General features: G+C 41.2%; 1 protein-coding gene and 1 long non-coding RNA gene across 10 annotated transcripts in view; one reads left to right on the forward strand and one right to left on the reverse strand.

Moving 5' to 3' along the window:
- AFF3 (ALF transcription elongation factor 3) overlaps window positions 1–21926 on the forward strand; it is a 233086-nt gene that overhangs the window by 42881 nt on the left and 168279 nt on the right. For 5 of the 8 annotated variants that reach the window (XM_083501640.1, XM_083501638.1, XM_083501639.1 and 2 more), the window contains 2 exons: window positions 7982–8102; window positions 11304–12098. In XM_083501640.1, the coding sequence (XP_083357766.1) occupies window positions 8004–8102; window positions 11304–12098 (894 nt within the window). In that variant the 5' untranslated portion in view covers window positions 7982–8003. Of the gene's footprint in view, window positions 1–5357; window positions 5430–7981; window positions 8103–10245; window positions 10447–10493; window positions 10841–11303; window positions 12099–21926 lie in introns of those variants that run through there. The other 3 variants (XM_083501641.1, XM_083501643.1, XM_083501642.1) reach the window with 3 other exon arrangements.
- LOC310706265 overlaps window positions 11452–21926 on the reverse strand; it is a 107872-nt gene continuing 97397 nt past the window's right edge. Inside the window, exon 3 of one of the 2 annotated variants that reach the window (XR_014525784.1) lies at window positions 11452–11576. This is a non-coding gene — a long non-coding RNA (uncharacterized lncRNA). Of the gene's footprint in view, window positions 11577–19747; window positions 19999–21926 lie in introns of those variants that run through there. The other variant, XR_014525785.1, reaches the window with a different exon arrangement.

Genomic DNA, 21926 nt, shown 5'->3' on the forward strand with positions numbered 1-21926 from the left:
AAATGCCCACAGGTAATTAGATTAAAAAATAAACATGAGTTGTGAAGAAGTTAGTAGTGGCCACAAACTTGGATGGCTTTACAAGAGGATTGGACAAATTCACGGAGGATAAAGGCAATCAGTGTCTACTAGTCATGATGGCTTTGCTTTGCCTTCATGGTCAGAGGCAGTCATGTTTCTGAATACCAGTTGCTGGAAACCACAGGAGTGGGGAGTATTCTGGTGCTCTGGTCCTGCTTACAGGTTTCCCACAGGCATCTGGCTGGCCACTGTGAGAACAGGATGCTGGACTGGATGGGTCGCTGGCTGGATCCAGCCGCCGCCTCTTATATAGTCCTGTCCTACTGAAAGTCACAAAACAGTGCATACTAGGGCTAAATTTGTCGCTTACATGTAAATGCCATACAGTATACCATTGATGTCTAAATGGTGTTTAGCGTGCTGTTGATTTTGAGTTTATAAGTGCTGTAGTCTGATCTCTTTCTTGTTGGTGTAAAATGTTTTACACCAATATTTTACAAACTGTTGTTAAAAAGGTTAAAGTATCGTTTTGGGTGCAAGTAATTTATGCAAGAAGTGTGGAGGAGGCAGTATGGATTGTATCCAGTCAGCATACGCATTTATTAACGCCATGTGAGGAATTTTATGTAGCGAAGTGGCTCTGAAGTAACCCAGTGCCTTTTTTCGAAAGCAATGCACGTTTGATATTACATAAGATAAATGGGTTTTGCTAATTGAATCAAAGGATACACTTCCATACAAAAACAGATTATAAAACAAGGCTGGAAAATAAATATAATTTAAGTAAAGATGTCTTCTAATTAGTAATTGTTTTTGCTGTTAAACAAATTTTCAGTGGCAGAAAGTATCTTTTTCATTATAAACCTAATAATGGAGATTGTAATAATAGGTGTAAATTAATGTGGTGGGAAAACATTTACAGTGTAACATTCTAAATTAAATATGACATTAGCAAGTCTAATGTTTAAATGCTGTATAATTAACATTTGTTCAACTCCTGACAAATTAGAGCAATATAGACTTTAGATGACTTTATTTATGGCTCAGGATATTTTTCATGCCTGTTTCCTTTGATAAACAGAGGCAAGTTTTATTTCTTTGAAGGATGCTGTAGCAAGACATGTGCTACACTGACAAAGGGGAAATCAAAATGCAGGAGAACTTAAATATTAACCAGAGGCATTTATTTTGCAAGTAGTATGTCATGATTGTTAAAAGATTTAGTAGCGTCATCGCTGTAGCTGTTCATTGCTGTATTAGAAATAAAATACTGAGAATGGTTTATGCATAGCAGGTACAGAGGTAATAATATCCACTGTGCAATAAAATATTTGAATCCCCCTGTGTGCCTCCTCAGTGCATACATTGCTCCACTAAGTGCTTTGCATTGATGTTTGCGTCTGCAAATAAATATTGCCAAAATGCTTTCTTTTTATAACAGCAGCTAATAGAAGATTGAAAGCCAGGCACAGAAGCAACGGAAAATTCCCAAACAAACAAAAAGCAGTTACAGATTTAATATGTGACAAAAGGATATCAAATTTTGCACATTAGAGTCCCATAAGGATCCATGCTAGACAGAAGGCTTAACAGAGATGGAGTAAAATATGGTCATCTGTTTTATCTGGAGGCATTATTTTTAATCAGGATAATGCAGGTGTTAGCTTGTACCTCAGCTGACCTGATGGAGCGGTTCATAGGGCCTAGCTTTAGGCTCTGATTTTCTCTGGATGGGCCTCTCAGTCTGCCTTCCATCTCCAGTACGCATCAACAGATGTAATGGCAGCCCCAAATGACCTGCTGATTCTGAAGTGGGAATTTCAAGGGACTTGAGCATTGTGAACTACCTAGGACTGGGGATTGTACAGAGGCTTCAGAGTGGAAGGGAGAAGGAGGTGTTTTTTGTTAGTTCCCCCTCCCTCTCTGCTGCAGAGCCTAATGCCAACCCACCAAATATTCTCTAGAGCAGCGGTTCTCAACCTGTGGGTCCCCAGATGTTGTTGGACTACAACTCCCATCATCCCTGAGCTCTGGCCTTGCTAGCTAAGGGTGATGGAAGTTGTAGTTCAACAACATTTTGGGACCCACAGGTAGAGAAAGGCTGCTCTAGAGGGTTGGGTGACAATTAGGAACAACACAGGAGGTGGTACAGTGTGGGTTGCAAGCGTGAGAAAGAATTGGGAGAAATTGCTTGGGTTTAGCCAACCCAACACTCATCATTCCAGCTCAGCCAGTTCAGCCAAAGCTGGCTGAGCCAAAGTCAGGATAAGCCCCCCAAAAGTGGCATTCTGGGAGAGTGGCAGGGGTGGGACTGGGCAGGGGGAGAGTCACCTCATTTCAAACTTCATTCACCTTGGTCATGCCACCTAGCAACCCAGCAGAAGTTACACAGGCAAAAAGGCTGGTATAAGTTAAATTCCCATTTCCCCTCTGCCAGGCTCAGGCCAGCTCAGCTGGCAGCAGCCATGTTGCTGAACAGAGTTTGAAAAAGGGGGAAATTACACTGGCATAATCTGCACCAGCATAAATTATTCTGGGTTCCTATTGTTTGAATTGCTCTGTCTATTCAGATCCTAACAAGGCTAAGTCTCAAACCTTCTAATTACCGAACCATACAATCATCAATCACAACAGCAGCAGCAGCAAAGTTATTACCCCTCAAGATTAATATTGAAAAAAGAAATTCAGAAATAGGTTTTTCAATCTACATTCAAACCAAGGACTTGAAAGAAAAGATGCGGTAGGGGAAGAAAAGAAGTAGAAAAAGCAAATGGTTATAATTGGTTAGGTCTATGACTCTGTCCATGGTTTGTGTATGAGAGGGAGAGGCAGAGATTCATTAAGTAATAATAAAACATTTTAAAAGGAATGAAAATAAAATATTTTTTCTTCTTCAGGTCTTCATTTCTGTAGGCAAAGCCATCAATTAAAATATCAGTCTCTTAAGAACTCTGTGTACCTACACATTCACTGAGGATAGAACTCACGGTACAATTAAGTATCCCACTAAGGGCACATCAAACTTAAGAGCACTTAATTGTATACAGCATTGAGCCGTATGGGTATGTAACATTTCAAACCCACAATGTTTGCTTTGCTTTCAAAGCATTTGTATGGAGTCTATAATACAGTAAATCTGTCACACAGAGTCTGCCCCATACCAAGTGCTTTTTAAGTCAAGCGAAACACAACACAGCATAATATGGACATCATTTTCTTGATTAACTTTGATGAACCTCCAGTCATTATCCATTATAGTAACAGTAAATTGGAAATGCTGCTTTGTTAGTGTTACACGTATAGGCAGTTTTGATGAGTCATAGAATTTATGGCTACTGGCACTTGACATTGATAATGAAATGCCATATTTTGCCTTTCCTTGGAAATAAAATACGACATACAGCTGCAATTATGCATCCCTTGCTTTATGCAAGAGGATAGATAGTTCTGTGTCATCGTTGCCTTTATAATTTTTTTACTCCAGAAGTAAATGAACCAAGTCAAACCATACGGGGCAGGACAAGCAGCCTCTATGCAAAAAAAAGGGGGAAAGAAGAAAGACGTAAGTCTGACACCAGGAAAGGCAATATTCACAAGACAGTGGGGGTTATTTCAACTTCCCAGGACACATTACCAGCTTAAAACACAGAAGGTTGGGTGTGGTTTTTTTATCAGCTCAGATTGAAACTGGTTTGGAGAGAAAACACCAAAATTCAGTATTTCCCAAAAACAACAACACAGGATAGATAAAGGATAGATTACGGCTTACATTGAATGTACACCACTTGCCAAACCAACATTGGGAGTCCACTGGATGAAGAATAAATGTACACAGCTCTAGTGTGGCCATTCTACAGCAAACCTCAAAGGGAGTCTGTAACATGAAACCACTGAATTACATCAAGAGGTTCAGCGCTATCACTTGTGGCCTGAACCAAGACTGGAGGATCATTAGCATGTGTTAATTGGCTTACTAGTGCCAGGGTGTCTGCATTACCAACTGTTTGTGAGTTGTCACTATTAATTAGGTACTTATCACCCTCTGTGCTTTTCTGCATTCCCTCTGACCTCAGTATTTTACAACCTTCTCCCTCCCCACCCAAAAACCCCTCATGTATTTGTATACCCATAACTCGGGATGACACTTCATGCATTTTGATTTTAATTAGTTTTAAAATACCTGTTTTAGCTGAATTTATTAGATAGATAGATAGATAGATAGATAGATAGATAGATAGATGATACATACATACATATATACCTAAATACACACAAAATCGAGTGGTATATAAATTTTGTTGCACAAAGAAAGAAAATGCACCTGATAGGCTGAACTGTAGTGTATGAAAGCTTATGACAAAATGAACTGGTTAGTCTTTAAGGTACTGCAAAGTGTTTATTGCTTTTGAGCCAAACTGATAACCCTTCAGTGTGCACATATCTGTGATTATAGAACCAGTGTTGCAACCAGAGATGTGAAAGCTAGGATCTAAATGGCACCTTAAATCTAGGTTGTGGGCACTGCAATGGAGTGTCTAGGTGCACTTTTTTATAACAAGAATGCAAGCTGAAAATGAATGAACTGCAGCTAAAATCTTATGTTCGTTTTTCACACGGTGTAGTCCTCATCTGAAGACATATTTCTCCTGCCCGTCCCCCTAATATTCTTATGAGGATACCTTCTCCAGTCTTCAGAGAGTGGCTGGAAGTGGGGAAGCAGAAAAGGTTCCTCCATTCATTCCAGCAGTGGCAGTTTTAATCTGAAATCTTAGGTGCAGTACTGAACCCAGAGCTCAGAAACTGCTCGCATTAATGAAATTCCCTGTCGCGCCTAGAACAATGGGAGTTTCCAAAGCTGTATAGAACTACTACCCCCACCCCACCCCACCCCGGGCAAATTAAAATTGTATGAAGCGAACAAAATTACAGTTTTGTCTCTCTCCTCACCAAATGGGGTTGTTCAAGACAGCCTGTGAATAGCCATTTTCTTTAAAGGAGAGCACACTAGAGACTCAAAATGCACCAATATACCTCTTTCTGTGCATATTGACAGGTTGAAAGGGAGTGACAGGGAGCAGGAGCAGGCATAAGCAACACAGGTCCCATGGTAGGCTCAGCACAAAATATACCCATTAATGAATCCTAGGAGACATTCCAGGGTAGCAGAATCTTTGACCTTCCTGACTCTCAAAGAAGCTGCCGCAAGTTCATTAAAGGAGGGGGGGGGGGAGGTGAAGCTGAGAGGGATTTGGAGACTCACTAGGGTTCTTAGAAAATTGCAAAATGGCCTTATGACATGAATTTGAATTTATTTATTTTTTGTTTTGCATAGTTAAAACCTCTGAGGATTTATCCTCTTGTGATCTGTTGAGACAATTTAACCTCCTTCTAATTGTGCCACTAAACAGGTTAGTTGTGTTGCTCAGAAACATTTCAAAAAAAGGTTGCATCTTGAAAGTGTAGCATCTTCTTGAATTATAATTTTTTTTTGGGGGGGGGAATAAAGAAAATATATCTGCTTTCCCAAGATGAAGCTTGCAGGATTCATGCACCGAGTATTCAGATAGCTGGAACGTATTTATTACCATCCTAGAGTAATCGTGAACACAATTAAAACCTTTCGTCCTCAATCTGGCTTCTGTCCGTGTGTAAGTGGCTGTTACCAGAAGACTGTGTGATTGTATTGATGTTTATATGGCCAGTTTTCATGGTTAGTACAAATCATAAAAGCTATGGAGGATGAAGCGTAAATGAATCCAGCTTCAGAATTGCTGGGAGCTAAAGTTTTAAAACTCATGCTGCAAAGTGAAAAATGAAATTTAACCAGGCATTTTGGTGAAGGAGAAGTAATTTATTGGATGTAAGATGAAAAGCTGTGAGAGTAAACATCAATCTCATCTTAGACACATGTCAGTGATTGATGTTTGCTCTGCACTGCAGCCTGGAGGTAAACTCTTTGAAACAGCATAGTAGGTACTTTATCTGTCTAAGGGAAAGAACACAGTTTGTTAAGTTGCTGCTTTTTTTTTTTTTTTTTGAGACCCTGCTACATCTTCATGTTCAATCAAAGGCAAAACAGTAAATCAGAGTAATTGCTTTGCCCTGTGGCATTTCTGTTTGTAAATGGAGGAAAAAATACTGCAGAACCCTCAAATTAACTTCTGTTTAAACTAGGTGAAAAGTCCAAAAAGTCACTGGCAGCCCAAGTATAGCATTTTATTAATCATGTCACCAGTCCATCAAAAGCTAGTGCTTTGTTTTTCTTGCACGGCAGCTGATGCTTTTGTTTCAAAATGCTTTTTAGCACTGAGGAATGTAAAGCTGTCACTTCTGGGAAATCATAACAAGCCATTAGCAACACAGACTTTATAAATAGTCATCATTTATTTATTTTTGTTTAGCTGAAAATGACAATGGTATGAATAAACTGGCCAGAAAAGGTGTTGGATATGACTGATATAATGAGAAGCAAGCCTAATCTACAACTTACTAAGTGCTTGTGCTGTTCAATAAAATAATTACCCAACATTATTGTATTGATTAAAATGATTATTCATATGAATATATGAAGCTACCGAATACTGAAGATTATTGATCCACCGAGCCCAGTACTGTATTGTCTACTACATTGTGAGGCAGTAGATCAAAGAGAGAGGTCTTTCTCAGCCTTGTTACCCAGGGCTAAACTAAATTCTACCACTAAAATAAAATAATTACTTCCCAAGCTGTTTCATTTGGCCAATATTGTGAAAGTATATTTCCGTTTCTGAGCACAATTCGAAGTGTTTAAACCTTTAAAGCTTTGCCCCTGCATACCTGAAGGAGCAGCTCCCCCCCCCATTGTTCAGCCAGGACACCGAGGTCCAGCTCTGAGGGCCTTCTGGCTGCTCCCTCACTGCAAGATGTGAGGTTATAGAGACTCGTTTTCTGCACTGTGCAAAGCACTTCATAGGCCAGCTGTCAGAATAAGGCAGTTTCACACCTTCATCTTGGTCAATCCTTTTATGAAGGGGCTGAATTCAGTGTAGCAGAACAGCATTCATGCATTTGTATTCACAACTTGCAGCCATCACAGCACGTTCATGACTTACTGTACTATGAATGTAGCCACCGCCAGCTCTGTGATGTCTTAGTGCACAGCTACAAGTCATATCAGCCCATATGTGGGAGACTAACAACAAGAATGTCTTGGTTGGGATGGTTGTTTTCTTTCAATCCTCCAATTCTAGTTGGTTGGCAAAAAGGATAACAATTGTGGCTAGGCTAAAGTAGCTGATAGTTGCGTTTGTACTTTCATGACCACAGTTGATTAATGGAGATCAGAAGAAGGTGCATTACTGTGAAAATATCTGTGGTATATAGCTTTAACAGCCCTTTAGGGGCTCATTAATGAAAAGAGAACTATAGAATCCAACTGGGGTGATTTCATTTTTAAGCAGCATTCTTGTCTAACACCCTAAGGCACTGAAGCCCTTTAGATTTTGCTGGACAACGGCTCCCATCATCCTTGACTATGCAGATTGAGACTGATCGGAGTTGGAGTCCAACAGTAAAGGGGGAGGGAACACAAGAGTTCCAACCCTGCTCTAAAGAGCTGTCATACAAGGAAATGTTTTCATCATTTCTATTTAACCATAGCTTTAATTATTGTGCACTTTAAAAAGGACCCTCCCTTTTTTTTCTTTGTCAAAGATGCTTTGACACTTACCCTGTTTCATTTCACCTGTTCGACATAGGTCCCCTAAATATCTCATCCCTCCAGAAACTGGGTGAGTGTGTGTGTTTGTTTGTGTGTGTGTGTGTGTGTGTGGACTTTAATTTCCTTATTGGAATGGCACCCATCACATTCCTGTTCTTGTTTTCTTTGTCACCTGTTTGCTAATTCACCCTTCTGTATGTAGTTATGGCTACCCAGGGTTTGTTGCCTTAATTCTAGTTTTCTGCTTTTCTTTTGGTGCAGTGTCTATGACCCTGACAGAAATATGCTGCGCAGGAAAGAATGGGAAAGGAGAAATCAGGAGACCCAGCACGAAGATGGCATATTTAATAACAGCTACTCCCTCTTCAGTGAGCCATACAAGGTATATATATATTTCCCCAATTTTCCTCCCTGTTGTTTGATTGTTGCTCAAAGCAGGTAAGGCAGTTTAGGAGAACCCAATTCCCCAACTTAAAAGAGAATAATCTATATTTAAAGTGTCCCTTACAGATGCTTGTCTAACCTTTTTTTGAAAACCTCCAGAGAAAGCCAGATGACAGCTTATTCAATTGCTAACCCTGCCCTCAGAGTGGGATGCTTAGAAATTTTTAATTTTGTAGTCTCTTCCATCTTACCATCTATGGACTTGTAAAGGGGGGTCACCTATTCCTTTATCCATGTCATTCATGACAATATTGAATGTCACCATATCCGACAACCAAAAACTGTTGTTTGTTCTTGGGCAGAGCTGCTGACTGTTAATGAACAAGCTAAGCCATGTTGTCTGGAAGTTGATGCCACTAGAACACAATGGCTGGTTGTGAGCCGAGTCAGAACCAGGGGATGTGGCTTGAGGTCCTTCATGCCGGAGTGAAAACAAGCCTGGTCCTGCTTGGACACCTCCCTTCACCTCACCTAATTGATGGGCCACCCGCCTGTGCTCCTCTCCCAGCTGAGCATGCAATACTGCCTTCTGGTCTAATAATGGACTGGGATAGCCAGTGTGGTGTGCCTTAATGCTCAGGCAGTGCTGGCTGAGGCTGATGGGAGTTGCATCTTGAGGGCACCGTGTTGGCTACTCACATACTAGACTCATTTCCTTTCTCCTCCCCGCACCAAATACATTAGCTGCTCTATAGCAGGTCGTTCTAATCCAATAGTGTGGAATCTCTGGCTGTGGGCCTAATTAGGCCCATCAGCCGCACACATACCCCAGCTTGACCCATGAGACTGTTTTGGCCAAGCCATTTCCACCACCTGCTCTCTAAACCTGATATCATATATGTCAGGTGCAGGGCAGGTGAATGCATGGCCGGACCAAAGGGCGGGTGGCAGATACCACCAGCCAACTGCACCTGCAAAGACCTGTGTGCAGAACTTTGCATGTGTCAACAATCAGCTGATTGTCAAGGCATCAGCACTATGTACAGCACTATGCAAAAATGGGTCACCTAATGTCATTGTGATGAGGACAGGTGACTGACAAGAAACACCCGGCCCCCCAAATCTATCAAATCTATATCAATATCTTTCTTTTTAAGAAATCACATGAGGGATAGGTCATAAGTCTTGCTACAGTTCAAATTTATTAACAGGATTTCCCTTGCCCACTCAACAAGTTATTTTATCAAAAGAGAGTAGGTTCTTCTAGGGTTTTATATGTGCCGTAATAAAACTGTATTGTTTCCTAGTAACAACTGAGTTTTCTTCAAGTTGCTTGCCAATTAGTAATTTCAAATTACACAGCACTGTAATAATTTCGTTCAGTAAAAGCGACCACATAAATTATTTTGTATGTCCTACTTTAATTGGTCATTAGCTATAGGCTGCAGGATATACTTTTTTGTAGTCTGCCATAATGAACTGGTCTCACAAAGCATGCATTAATATTGATGTCTCATTGAGTTTCAGATGTTTATTTTTCAAAGTACGTGAAAGGTGGAGCAGTACCTAGTTGTTGGCTCCCGTCTGTATCAAGAGACAACAGAGTGTGCTTCCTGGGATGAAGTGAAACCACTGTGTTAACAGCACCAAAGTAACATTACATGGTGCGCAAGCTTGGGCAGTGTGTATGGAGATCCTGGGCTGCCCAAACATCAAGACCCCTCTCTCAGCCTCGCTGCTGTGGTCCAAAGGAAACAGAGCAATACATTTGGCACCATCTTGGCTACCAGAAGGAGGCGTACAAGGCACCATTACAACCATCTTAGGGACTTCACTCCAGATTTGCATAGGGTTTGCTCCTTAGCTTTTTCTTCTCCCAAAGATGTCCTGCAAGGCAGCAGAGGATTAGGATCAGAGTTTTCCTTTTCCTAGATGGGCTACCTTCCCAGGTTGACAAGCCTCATTTGCCCCTCACTTCCCTCTGCAGCACATGCAGAAACCACCTTCTTGACCGTTGGGCTCACTGTTGACCTTGCCCGCTCAAATCTGCTGGAGCTTGTCATAACATTCAGCTCACCAGGGTTTTGAGACCCATCAGCTACCCTCACCTGGTTTAGCTGGCCAGTCAAAGGCGCTGCTGGGGTGTGGCTGCTGTCACATGCTGACAGCTTCTGGGAGCTTACAATGGTCAAACAGAAATATTCTAGCTCTAGTTACATTTCATGGAAATCACTCAGTATAGTTAACAATTGTCCATATGACATCACAATATTCTCAGAATTGTTGGAGAGGCTGTGGAAAAAGGAGTCACCTTTTTCCAATATTGGTGGGACTTCTCACAGGTATTTAGATTCTGGACAATGGTGGGCCTAATATTTGACAATACTCAAATATCCCATTCTAAGTTCACTGCAGATTTGTTTACTAAATCTTTGGGATGATCAGCTGAAAGGGTTCAACTTTCAGGAACTCTTGACATCGATGCTGGTGGCTGCCAGAACTTCACTTGTCCTAAAATGGAAAACCTTACAGGACTTGTGACTCACACTGTGATATAAAAATATGTGGAGTTTAGTGCTAGCTGAAAAATAACTCATAAATTACATTTTTTCAAAGGCTCGTAGGATCCTGAAAAATATTATGCTGTTTGGTGGGATTTTGTCATATATATACCACAAATACAGACACACAGGACTTCCTCTCAATGGTATAACAAGAAATGTGGCTTTCCTAATGGTATTAAATACTCTACTTTTACCTGATTTATCTCTTCCAATTATACTTTGCTGCTGTTTGTTTTTTATTTGTACTTCTACTATTTTTATTGTATTGCTTTGACTTCAATTAAAAAAAATTAAAAACTTTTTTCTGCTTCCAATATGATATGCTTGGAAAAAATGTATTAAATACAAGTGATACATTTGTAATATGCATAATATATACTCTGAAGCTCATGTAGCTTTCCATGTTCAGAGTAAATTGAAAACCTTTTTGCGTCCTCACAAAACAAAACATTTTATGTGATTCTTCATTTAATGTGCTTCTGAACTGTTGCATATTCATGACGATTTCCTTTGCTATTCTTTAAGGTGCCACAAGATTCTTTGTTATTCTTGATGCTACAGACCAACATGGTGGCTACTTTCGATTTTGTTACAGAATGATAATTTAAAATTATTCTCGCTTACTTGCTTTACAGACTAACAAAGGGGACGAGCTCTCCAGCCGTATCCAGAATACCCTGGGCAACTACGATGAGATGAAAGAACTGCTGACGGATCGATCCAATCAAAGCCACCTTGTTGGTGTTCCAAAGCCGTGTATCTCACAAACGTCTGTGACCAAAGCTGAGGAACACTTCATTGCTGACACAAAGCCCCACACTCACGCTTCTCCATCTTCCCTACCAGCGGCACTTTCTGGGCAGTTGGGCAAGAACCCTGCAATGGGTTGGCAGAAGTCTGGGCACACTCTGGAGAACCAGCAAAGGGGAAGCAAACATAGACATGGATTGCCGGATGCACACAATAACGACTTCAAAACGGTTAGCCAAAAGAACAGTTTAGAAAAGATTACACATTACGCATCCAATCCCTCATCACCATCTCCGTCGAGTGTTGCGCAAGGTCCTTTATCGTCTTCACTTGGGGACAACAGCAGAACACAACAGCAGCCGTCAAAGCTGAGTTTTGGTGGAGAAGGTGGAGCTCAGGCTCAGGCTCAGGAGAGGCCAGCTATGCATAGCAATGGACACTGTGTGCAGAACTTTCCTCCTTCACTTGCTTCGAAGCCCAGCATAGTTCAGCAGAAACCAACAGCATATGTAAGGCCAATGGATGGTCAAGATCAGGCTCCTGAGGAGTCTCCAAGATTGAAGGTGCCAGCTGAAACTAGCCTGCTCTGCACCTCATATAGAGGAATGCCTTCTGCCAAAGTTGACTCAGCTAGGACAAAGTCAAAATTGACAAAATTTAATATTCCCAAACAAGAAGAGGTAAGTGCAACAGAGCTTTCTATGTGCTGTTGATGTACTAGTTAATCACTTTCAAAACACTGACATCCTACATTGACTTTTTTTCTCTTAGAAAGTATACTTTGCACTGCATTTTCAGGGTATTCATTTTTACTCGGTGTGTAAGTGGCAAACTTACACAAGGACTTAGAGTGGGGTGGGGAGGGATTCCAGACCATTCTTCAAATTTGCCATTGTCTCAACCGCTTACTTGGCTAGTAAGATAGCTACAGTTTTGGTTCCCATTTGGCCCGCTCCCCTTTAGTGCTTAAATTTTATGATTTCCAGTGACTTGATTACTAATCCCAATTGAAAATGGATTTTAGTTGATTGACTATTTCTTCACACCTATGTAATGGTGGTCAATGAATAGCATTTAAAGTCTGAAATGGGACAGGGGTTGGCTGGTAAGAAGTCAGTGCCCTGGTTCAAAGGATATAGATGTATTTCTTTCTAATAGCATCATTAGCATGTACAGATGAGAGCCAGAGACGAACAGGTTCTGTCAGCACTCAAACAGCAAATTGGCTCCAGCTATATGACTTAGAAATATTGGTACCGCCACAACAAATAGTGGGCTATTGTCCAAAGGTTGGAAGATTAATACTGTGATGTACAATGGGAGCTTCATTGGGTCTTGGAGAAAGAAAACAAAAATGTATATGTTGTGTGTGTGTGTGTGTGTGTGTACAGGTTTGATTGGATGGATTTAGGTGATGGTGTATGTATCACAATGTCATGGTGTGGTCCCTAAAGAAGCCATCCCTGGATCCATAGGTGTATGCCAGTCACCACCCAATCAACAATACACTTTATTTATTTCATAGACTCATGGAATTGTAGTGTTGGAAGGGAGCATGAGGGGCTCGGACCCACAACTCTGAGATTAAGCATCTCCTGCTCTCCCAACTGAGCTATCCCAGATTTTATTTTCTTCTTCATCATCATCATCATCATCATCATTATTTTAATTATTATTTTGTATATTGCTCTTCCTCTGAAGATCACAGGACAGTTCACAATATAAAAATACAAAACAAGAACATAAAATGCATAATAAAAACAAGAACGGGAACAAACCAATAACCTTCATCCCAATAGGATTATTGGAAATATATGTTGTTGTTTCCTCTTCCATTCCTCTTCAAGTTCCTCTTCCATTTTTCCTCTCGAGGTTTCCCTATCTATAGGCAATGAAATAGCACTTGAATGCAAATTATAGGCCATTATTTTTAAATATGCAGGAAAGGTTGATTTCCCATGCAGTTTAGTTCTTCATTTAATATTGTTAATCAGCTTTTGAAGGTTCTCAATATCAAGACATAAAGAGAATCTTAAAGTAATTTTTGCAGAAATTGTTTTAATGAGAATACCCTAGCTGTCCGTTATGTATAAAGGTATCAAGTGTTCGTTCAGGATTTAATTTTTAGGAGTCAGTTTCATCAGCATTAATCAGAATTCATATCCGACCTCCTGGACCTTTCAGAAATCATCCTACTTCTCAGTGTAAATGATAGCCTCTCATCTCAAGTGCTGCTGTTTCACATTTAGAATTTTATTGTAAGCAGCTTATGAATTATATTACTAGAATGATGAAGGTCTGAAGTGCTGAACAGAAACATCTTGCAGTATAAAATAGGCCATAGAGAGACACTTGTTTCCAGTATAGCTCTTCTAAAATTATTTGCTAAAGATGCATCCATTCTCTTTTATCTTGAACTTATGATTCATGTTCTTGTTCTTGGTAGATTGAAAAAGCCAAGATCCAATGTCTGGAGTCAAGACATGCACTAATTTCCCCCCTATGCCCTTGTATTTTTAGACATGTAAAGAATTGTACTAAACCTACCTACTAAGTAGCATTATGTTCAGTGGGTCATGTTCCCTCATAAGTCTGTTTAGGACTGGAGAATTGAGGGGAAATTTATAAATGTTAATTAGGTTGTACTCTTTATTTCGTTAGGTCAACTTCCAGTGTGACAAATGAGGCTTTCCTTAGTCAGAAAATCTATGTAATTGTTCTTTTTCCCAGTGAACTTCAGTCATTTTGTGGCAGTTGCTGGCTTGGGAAACATTTTACAACCTATTTTTATTGATGAATTCCTTTTATAGTCCACATCAATTCGTAATATAGACATCAACTGTCCAGTCCTATATATTAAAACTGGGGTCATATTTATTGGATCTTTTAATTCTGTGTTAATGCCCTTAGAATTTTGACATTAAAATTAGAATATTACACATAAAAAACTTGGTGATTAAATTGCATTAGTTTTTTTCATTGCAGTTATTTTTGTCATGGTTTTCCTATATGCAGTTTACAGAAGGGTTTATGAACAGTGCCAGTTTTAGGAACAGCAGCTATAACTTAAATGTATCCTAGGCAACAAACTCAAAAGTTCGTACATCCAACCTTCCTATTTATTCTGTAGCCCTCTGTGCCCCCAGGTGACCATTCCTGAAGATTAGGGTATCCTTTGGAATGGCATGGGTAATGACACAGGAGCAAGACTGTAACTGGAAAGTGGAATTGAAGTAAATGGGGAACGCTTATCTTATGGGAGTAGAAGTTCCACCTGCTCATGCTATCATCAAGTTTGATCCAAGCCCAAGAAAGCATATCCTGAGCCAGGATTAGATATATTGGTTGTCAGGCTTGCTTGCTTTTCACAGAGCAAACATCCCAGAATATTCTATTACACTGGGGCAAGCCACATCTAGATACCTCATCTAGGTGAGACTAAATAAGTCAGTAAGCAGGCAATAATTAAATCAGGCATGTCCAAAGTCCATTTTGGGGGCCTAATCCGGCCCGCCAGTCGATTTAATCCGGCCCCCGTGGCAGTATATGTCTTGGGGTAAAATCCTTTAAAAAGCTCAACAACTTTGGGGTAAAAATGTAAAGAAAGCTCAACAACTTTGGTCGGCCCTCACGCATGTTCACTTCATCAAATCCGGCCCTCTTTGAAAAAAGTTTGGGCACCCCTAAATTAAATCCTTGCCTAGTATGGTTGCTGTATTTTACCACTAACCATCAACAGTAGCCACAATAAGGGGATTTTCCCACAATATTTTTTTTAAAGACAGAGCAAGGAACAAGACACAGAGACGAGCCAGTCAAAGGCACAGGCACCGGTTGGCAGAGGTGGCCCACCCCATTTAACTGCCTGAGGCAAATTGGAAAAGTGCCACCCCCCTCCCCTGAAGCCTTGCTTACCAGGATTGCATGGCAACAGGTGGGCAGGGTACCAGCAGGAGCGCTGCCTTGTGGGATTCTGCCACCTGAGGTGGCTGCCTTAGTCCACTTCATGGGCGAGCTGGCCCTGCCAGTTGGTCGTATGAATACTTAATACCCACTGCCCTTCACAACCTTAGCAGATCCTCCATTCCCTTGCCGACCTTTCGCTGTGAATGTGTAGCTATGCTACGCTCCTGCCAGCCAGTGCTGACAATGCAATGGGCCAATAGTCTAATCTGGTATAATTTATCTCCCTATGTTCCTATGTGAGCATGAACGTCATCAGTAGGAACAGCAGCAACAGTAGAATCATGGGTCCATCCAGTGCTTTTTTCCTTAAAAAAATGTTTAGGGGCACTTTCATTTTCCTACTCATTGAAATACTGCCCCTCAATGAGGGCAAACTTAGATTCACAAAATGTTTAGAGGTATGCCTGTGACCCCTCCAGAAAAAATCACTGGAGCAGTCTACTCTGCTCCCTTCACCATTATGGGATCATGGATCATGTTCCTTTCCGTTGTAAAACTGAATGGAAATATCCTGACAATTTCTGCTTAATCAATTTTTGGGGAGCATGCCTCAGATTTCTGGGGTGTAACATACGCCATTTACCAGTTGTAATGTTTCATCACTTGCCTGTGCCATCTCAAATCAGGTTCTAGTTTGCCAGAATATATAAGCTGGATAATATGACATCCTAAATATTATTCCGAGTGGACATTTGTGACTACTGTGATAATATCAGTCCATAAACTATTTGTCCTCCTTGCGCAAAGTTATCATTTGTAGTTTAGCGTGCACTTTAGAAAATGAACCTTTGCATTTAACTTCCAAAAGGAAACACAGAGCAATTTCTAATACAGTTTTTAATTTTTGATAATTCCTTTTTTCACAAATGGTTCTTTGGAAGATACACTGTACATTTGCTCCTCTCTCCATGGTTTGCCACTCTATATTTTGAAGAACATAATTTGCAGTAGCAAAAGTCGGAGAACATGCTGAGCCTAGACATTTATTTGAAATGCCATATTATGTGAACCTGTTAATGTCAAGACATATCTTAGGAGTATCACATAAAACTGCTGACCTTTCCTCAGCTCTTGATTACTTTTTGTCTTTCTCAATTAAGGAACTGTTCAGAACCCAGTTCACTGTGTGACCCTGAGTATATAAATCTACACTGATAATTTCATGGCACTTGTACATTAGAAATTATGGTGCATCTATGGACATAACTTACTGCTCTACCTCAGTACATTGGACAGACTGTAAAACAGATGGAGCAGGAATTTCTCAGATATACTGCAGGAAAAAACACCCAGCTATATAAAGGAGAGTATGGGGAAGCTGTGACTCTCTGAAATAAAGGGCAAGCTAGATGGTATGACAGCACAACCCAGCTTGGATAACTCAGAATGGGAAATATTCAGGGACGCGGACTTATAAAAAATATTGGGGGGGGGGGGGCGGAAAAGCTCATGAATAATAAATAAGCTCATGAATATGCAAATAAAGTGGCGCCACCTCCTCATGAGCGAATAGGGGAGAGTGTGCTGCGCCTATTAATCAGCTCCGAAGGAAATTGGGTGGAGCTTTTGCTCGGGAGGGAGGGCAGGAGGCATGCAGCCCGACCCTGTGCATTTTGGGCTGGGGGAGGGGCGGCGATGGCGCTCTGCTGGAGGGGCGCCGGAGATTATTGGGGGGGCGGAGCCCCCCCAAACGAATTTTTGAGGGGGCTCGGGCCCCCTCAAGCCCCATGGAGTCGGCGCCTATGGAAATACTGATTTAAATATCAATTTATGCCAGTGGGAAGGGGTAGCTGCCAAAACTTCCCCTCAAAAGCTGGTCTTGGAGCCCAGTGAGAGCAATTCTGTCCCCCAATTCTGTGCTTTAAATGGTTTCTACCCTCTTGGTAGGGAGGTGGGTGGCGCTGTGGGTTAAACCACAGAGCCTAGAGTTTGCCGATCAGAAGGTCAGCGGTTCGAAACCCTGCAACGGGGTGAGCTCCTGTTCCTCGGTCCCTGCTCCTGCCAACCTAGCAGTTCGAAAGCACCTCAAAGTGCAAGTAGATAAACAGGTACTGCTCCAGTGGGAAGGTAAACGGCGTTTCCATGCGCTGCTCTGGTTCGCCAGAAGCGGCTTAGTCATGCTGGCCACATGACCCGGAAGCTGTACGCTGGCTCCCTCGGCCAATAAAGCGAGATGAGCGGCACAACCCCAGGGTCGGCCACGACTGGACCTAATGGTCAGGGGTCCTTTTAACTTTACCTTTTACCATCTTGGTGGTTATACAACATACTAATCTGCCACCATAATGTTTAGCATAGCTGTAGGCAGGGCCGGCCCAAGTCATTCTGCTTCCTGAGGATGAGGAGCGGTTGGTGCCTTGCCCCCATGCTAAGGTCACATCTGCACCATACGGTTAGAACACGTTTATAGCACTTTTATAATCCCCAAAGAATCCTGGGGTTTGTAGTTGCCCCATCATAGAGCTACAGTTCCTAGTACTCTTAGCAAACTATGGCTCTCAGGATTCTTTAGGGTGGTGGTGGTTATGCTTTAAATGTATGGTGCGGCACGATCACTGTGCATATTATCCAAGGCTACCCGAATTATTTTGGCACTTGAGGCACAGAATCTCATAAGCACTTCTTTTCCTTCCTGGCAGTAAAAACACAACAATTTTTTGTAAGGTTCTTTACACCTAAAATGTGTTGCCTAAGGCAGGTGCCTCAGTCTACCTAATGTTAAGGCCAGCAGCTCTGGCCCCTAGACTGCTAGCTACAGATATTGGAAAATTAATGAAGGAGAAAGTTCATCAACTCGCTTTCGATTTACATGGGTCCTTTTCCGCCCTCAGTGCAAACTGAGTACTGGTGCAGGGGGACTTGGACCAGCTAACTTAGTTCATATAAACTTTCCTACTGGTTTCAAGATTTCTCAAGCCTAGGCAGTCCCACTGCCTTTAAAAAAACAACAAAAAACTGTGTCCCTTTCTCCTTCCTATTATTTTTTTAAAAAAACATATTTTTATTAAAGATTTCATGGTTTACAAAAATATGTGTAATGTCTTTTTCCCCAAGTTACATTTTCTACAGATCAGTTTCATCTGTTGATAAAGGAAGAAAAGGGGGAAAGAGGTGGAGGAGGGGCATGGTGAGCGGGGGTGGGGTCAGATGGCAAAGTTTCTATTCTACTTAATGTATGTGTGGGGTTTTGTGTCAGCATCGCTTGTGCGGGTTCTCTTTACTATTTGCTTGTGTTTCTTGCGACATCGGATATTGTGTCTGCACATGTCCACGGCGCCGGAAATCGCTTCTGCGCATGCCCAGACGCTGAAAATTGTGCCTGCGCAGAAGCGATTTTCGGTGTCTGGGCATGCACAGAAGCGATTTCTGGAGCCATGGAACAGAGTCCCCATGCTGCACCGCGCCGGTTTAGCGCAGCGTGCAGGGACTCGTCAAGTGGGCGGCTTGGTTCGGGGGCAACTCATGGGCCCCTTCCGGCCCATGGGCCTTAGGTTGCTGGCCTCTGACCTAGGGTGTAGTTGTTTGTGATTGTCTGTGGTGAACTTTGTTTTCATGTGTGAGTGGGGTGGGTGGGTGTTTTTGAATCAGGTTAGCCATATTAATTCATATGCTGCTGGTGGATTCTTGTTGTCTTGTTGGGCTGTGTATGTGATAAAGGGGAGCCATACAGGGGTGAAGGCATTTTCTTCTATTTGTCCCCATGTCAGTTTCAGTTTGTTGGTTAGTTTTTCTAATAAGACTGTTTCCCATACTATTTGGTACCAGTGGTCCATGCTTCCTCCTGACAGGTCTCTCCAGTGTCTGGCTGTGATGTTTCTGGCTGCTGAGAGTAGGTGAGTTATGAGCTCTTTATGATGTGAGTGGGCATTATTATTTTGGAAGATGTTTAGTAGGGCCAGTTCTGGGGTGATTTCTAATACTTGCTTAGTTATTTTGCATATTTCTTGTAATGATAATAATAAAATATTATGAATATTCTAACAACAACAACAACAATAACAAAAACAACAACAATAATAATAATATTTCTTGTATGATTGTTGTCCAGAATAGTTGAATTTTGGGGCATTCCCACCACATGTGGAGGTATGTGCCTGTGGAGGTGCATCCTCTCCAGCACTTTGGTGAGGTTCCTGGGCGTATTAGCGCTAGTTTCCTTGGTGTTAGGTACCATCTGTTAGTGAGCTCTCTCCTTCCTATTAGAGGCACTATCTAGGATCTGTGGTAATCTGCCCAGAGCTGTGATTCCTAAACTTGGGTTTCCAGCTGTTGTTGGACTACAACTCCCATCATCCCTAGCAAGCAGGACCAGTGGTAAGGGATGATGGGAATTGTTGTCCCAAAATAGCAGGAGACCCAAGTTTGGGAAACCCTCAAGAGTAGTAGCCTGTTGCACTATTCACAATCACCTCTGTATAGTCTGTCCAGCTACTGTAGCACTATGGTCTTGATAAATCAGCCATCAGAAAATTCTCACTGAGGGCTTAAGAAATGTTTGGTGACCTGTTTGTGTCATTTTCCATTTGTTTGCCTTCCAGATTACGAACCACATTTACTATATCAATTGAGCTGCAGGTTTTTTCCTCTTGTCCTTGATTTGGATCATTGCTAATCCTACAGCAAATAAAAAAACATACGAATGCAGTTAGCGCAGCAGTTTTCTGCCACTTAATGCAAACAGTCTTATGATTGTTGCTTAAACAAGAGTGATAGTTATTGGGATGCACATGTAATGAGTGGAGAATCACTTTGACTCCGTGGGCCAGATACTTATCAGACCAAATTTGACAGGCGGGGACAGTTGCCAGCCTGACAAGCACCTGATGTTACAGGTGGTTTGGTGCTTGGAAATCCCAAAGTCAGTACTTCATATAGGCACTTCCTGACTTGTGGTTTGTTGTGGACGTTGCTTAGTTTGTGCTACCTTATTGGAAGTAGTTTATCCACACTGCATCTCTTAAAAATGCACCTCCAAATACACATTCCATTCTAAGTAATGTGATGCATTATTTTACTTTTAATAAATCACAAACTCGGGTGTGTTGACTCAGAGAACATGAAAATAAATGTGTTTGTCCTCCAGTTCTCCTGCCACTCCCTGCCACAAGTCCTTTAAACTGCTAGAGTAGAATTGGGGTAACATTTTCAGCATGAGGGACAGATCCATGTCAGTGCCCTCCTCCATAGACCATTGTTGCAAAATTAAGGTAAATATTTAAACTATTTTCTAAACAAAAGATATTTGCACTAAGGAGGCTAAGCAATGTGGCAATCAAATCCCACCTCTCTTTTGTTATTCTGGTAGCGAACTGTAAAAAGTCCACATTTAAATATTTTTAAAGGTCCATGATTTCTAAAGGCCCAGTTTCCCTTGCTATTGTAAGGTCATGATTGTGGTGTTGTTGTTCGTGCAACATGAACAAGTTAATTTGTAGTCAGAAACACAGCGCAATTAAATTCCTGGCAATAAATTTTAAAGCTCTTTCAAATGTCACTGTGCTTCTAGGTGACTCCTACTTTTAAATTTGAAGTCAACACGTAAGAACCTACTAAACCTTTCTCAATGAGTCAGTTGTGTGCATTGCTGAATGGTTAATATGGAATTGTGGGGAAATGACCATGTAAGATTATTTTAGTTTGTTCATCATCGTTGTTTGATAATTGTCCTAAAATTAATAGCAGCTACAGAGAATAAAAATTTGACTGAACCAAGTATAAATATAGTCAGCAATTTAGACTGTTCTGATTCAATATGAAAATGTATTTTGATAATAAGTGGATTCCTATCTAAATTCATGAGTTCCTTTCATGACACTTTGGGTTAAGCCTGAAATAGATTAATCTTTTTTTTCTGATAAACTTTTGTAAGCTGTGATTTCTCTGGTGACCACATTTAATTGGATATTAAATAAAGTGCTTATCTTTATACCAACACATTTTTACAGCCTTCGTTTTTCACCTGAGTCATATTTCTTCAGCTGAAGAACCAGAATATGTTTGATTCGAACCATTATCTGCTAAGACTAGAATTAAAACACGTTAAACATTGGTTTTAAGTATAGGTTTCAGGGTGTGTGGTTTTTTTTTTAAAAAAATGAAGACAAATAAATAAATTACTTATAATTTAGATAAGGTTTTTGAGCGTTCAGAGGGCTTCATTTACATGATATAAATGTAATAATAAAATAAAATATCAGGAAGGCTTAGAATAGCCATGTAAGGTAGAACAGCACTAACTAACCTCTTGTTGTGGGTGACTGCTCAGAAGAAAGGCTTGCCTAAGATCATGTGGTGAGTTTGTAGCTGAGATTACCGGTATATTTTATGCTGTTTTATATGTGTTTAACCGGGATGCGGGTGGCACTGTGGGTAAAAGCCTCAGCGCCTAGGGCTTGCCGATCGAAAGGTCGGCGGTTCGAATCCCCGCGGCGGGGTGCGCTCCCGTTGTTCGGTCCCAGCGCCTGCCAACCTAGCAGTTCGAAAGGACCCCCGGGTGCAAGTAGATAAATAGGGACCGCTTACTGGCGGGAAGGTAAACGGCG

Source organism: Podarcis liolepis (genome assembly GCF_965112155.1).
Source record: "Podarcis liolepis genome assembly, chromosome: 4".
NCBI lineage: Eukaryota > Metazoa > Chordata > Lepidosauria > Squamata > Lacertidae > Podarcis > Podarcis liolepis.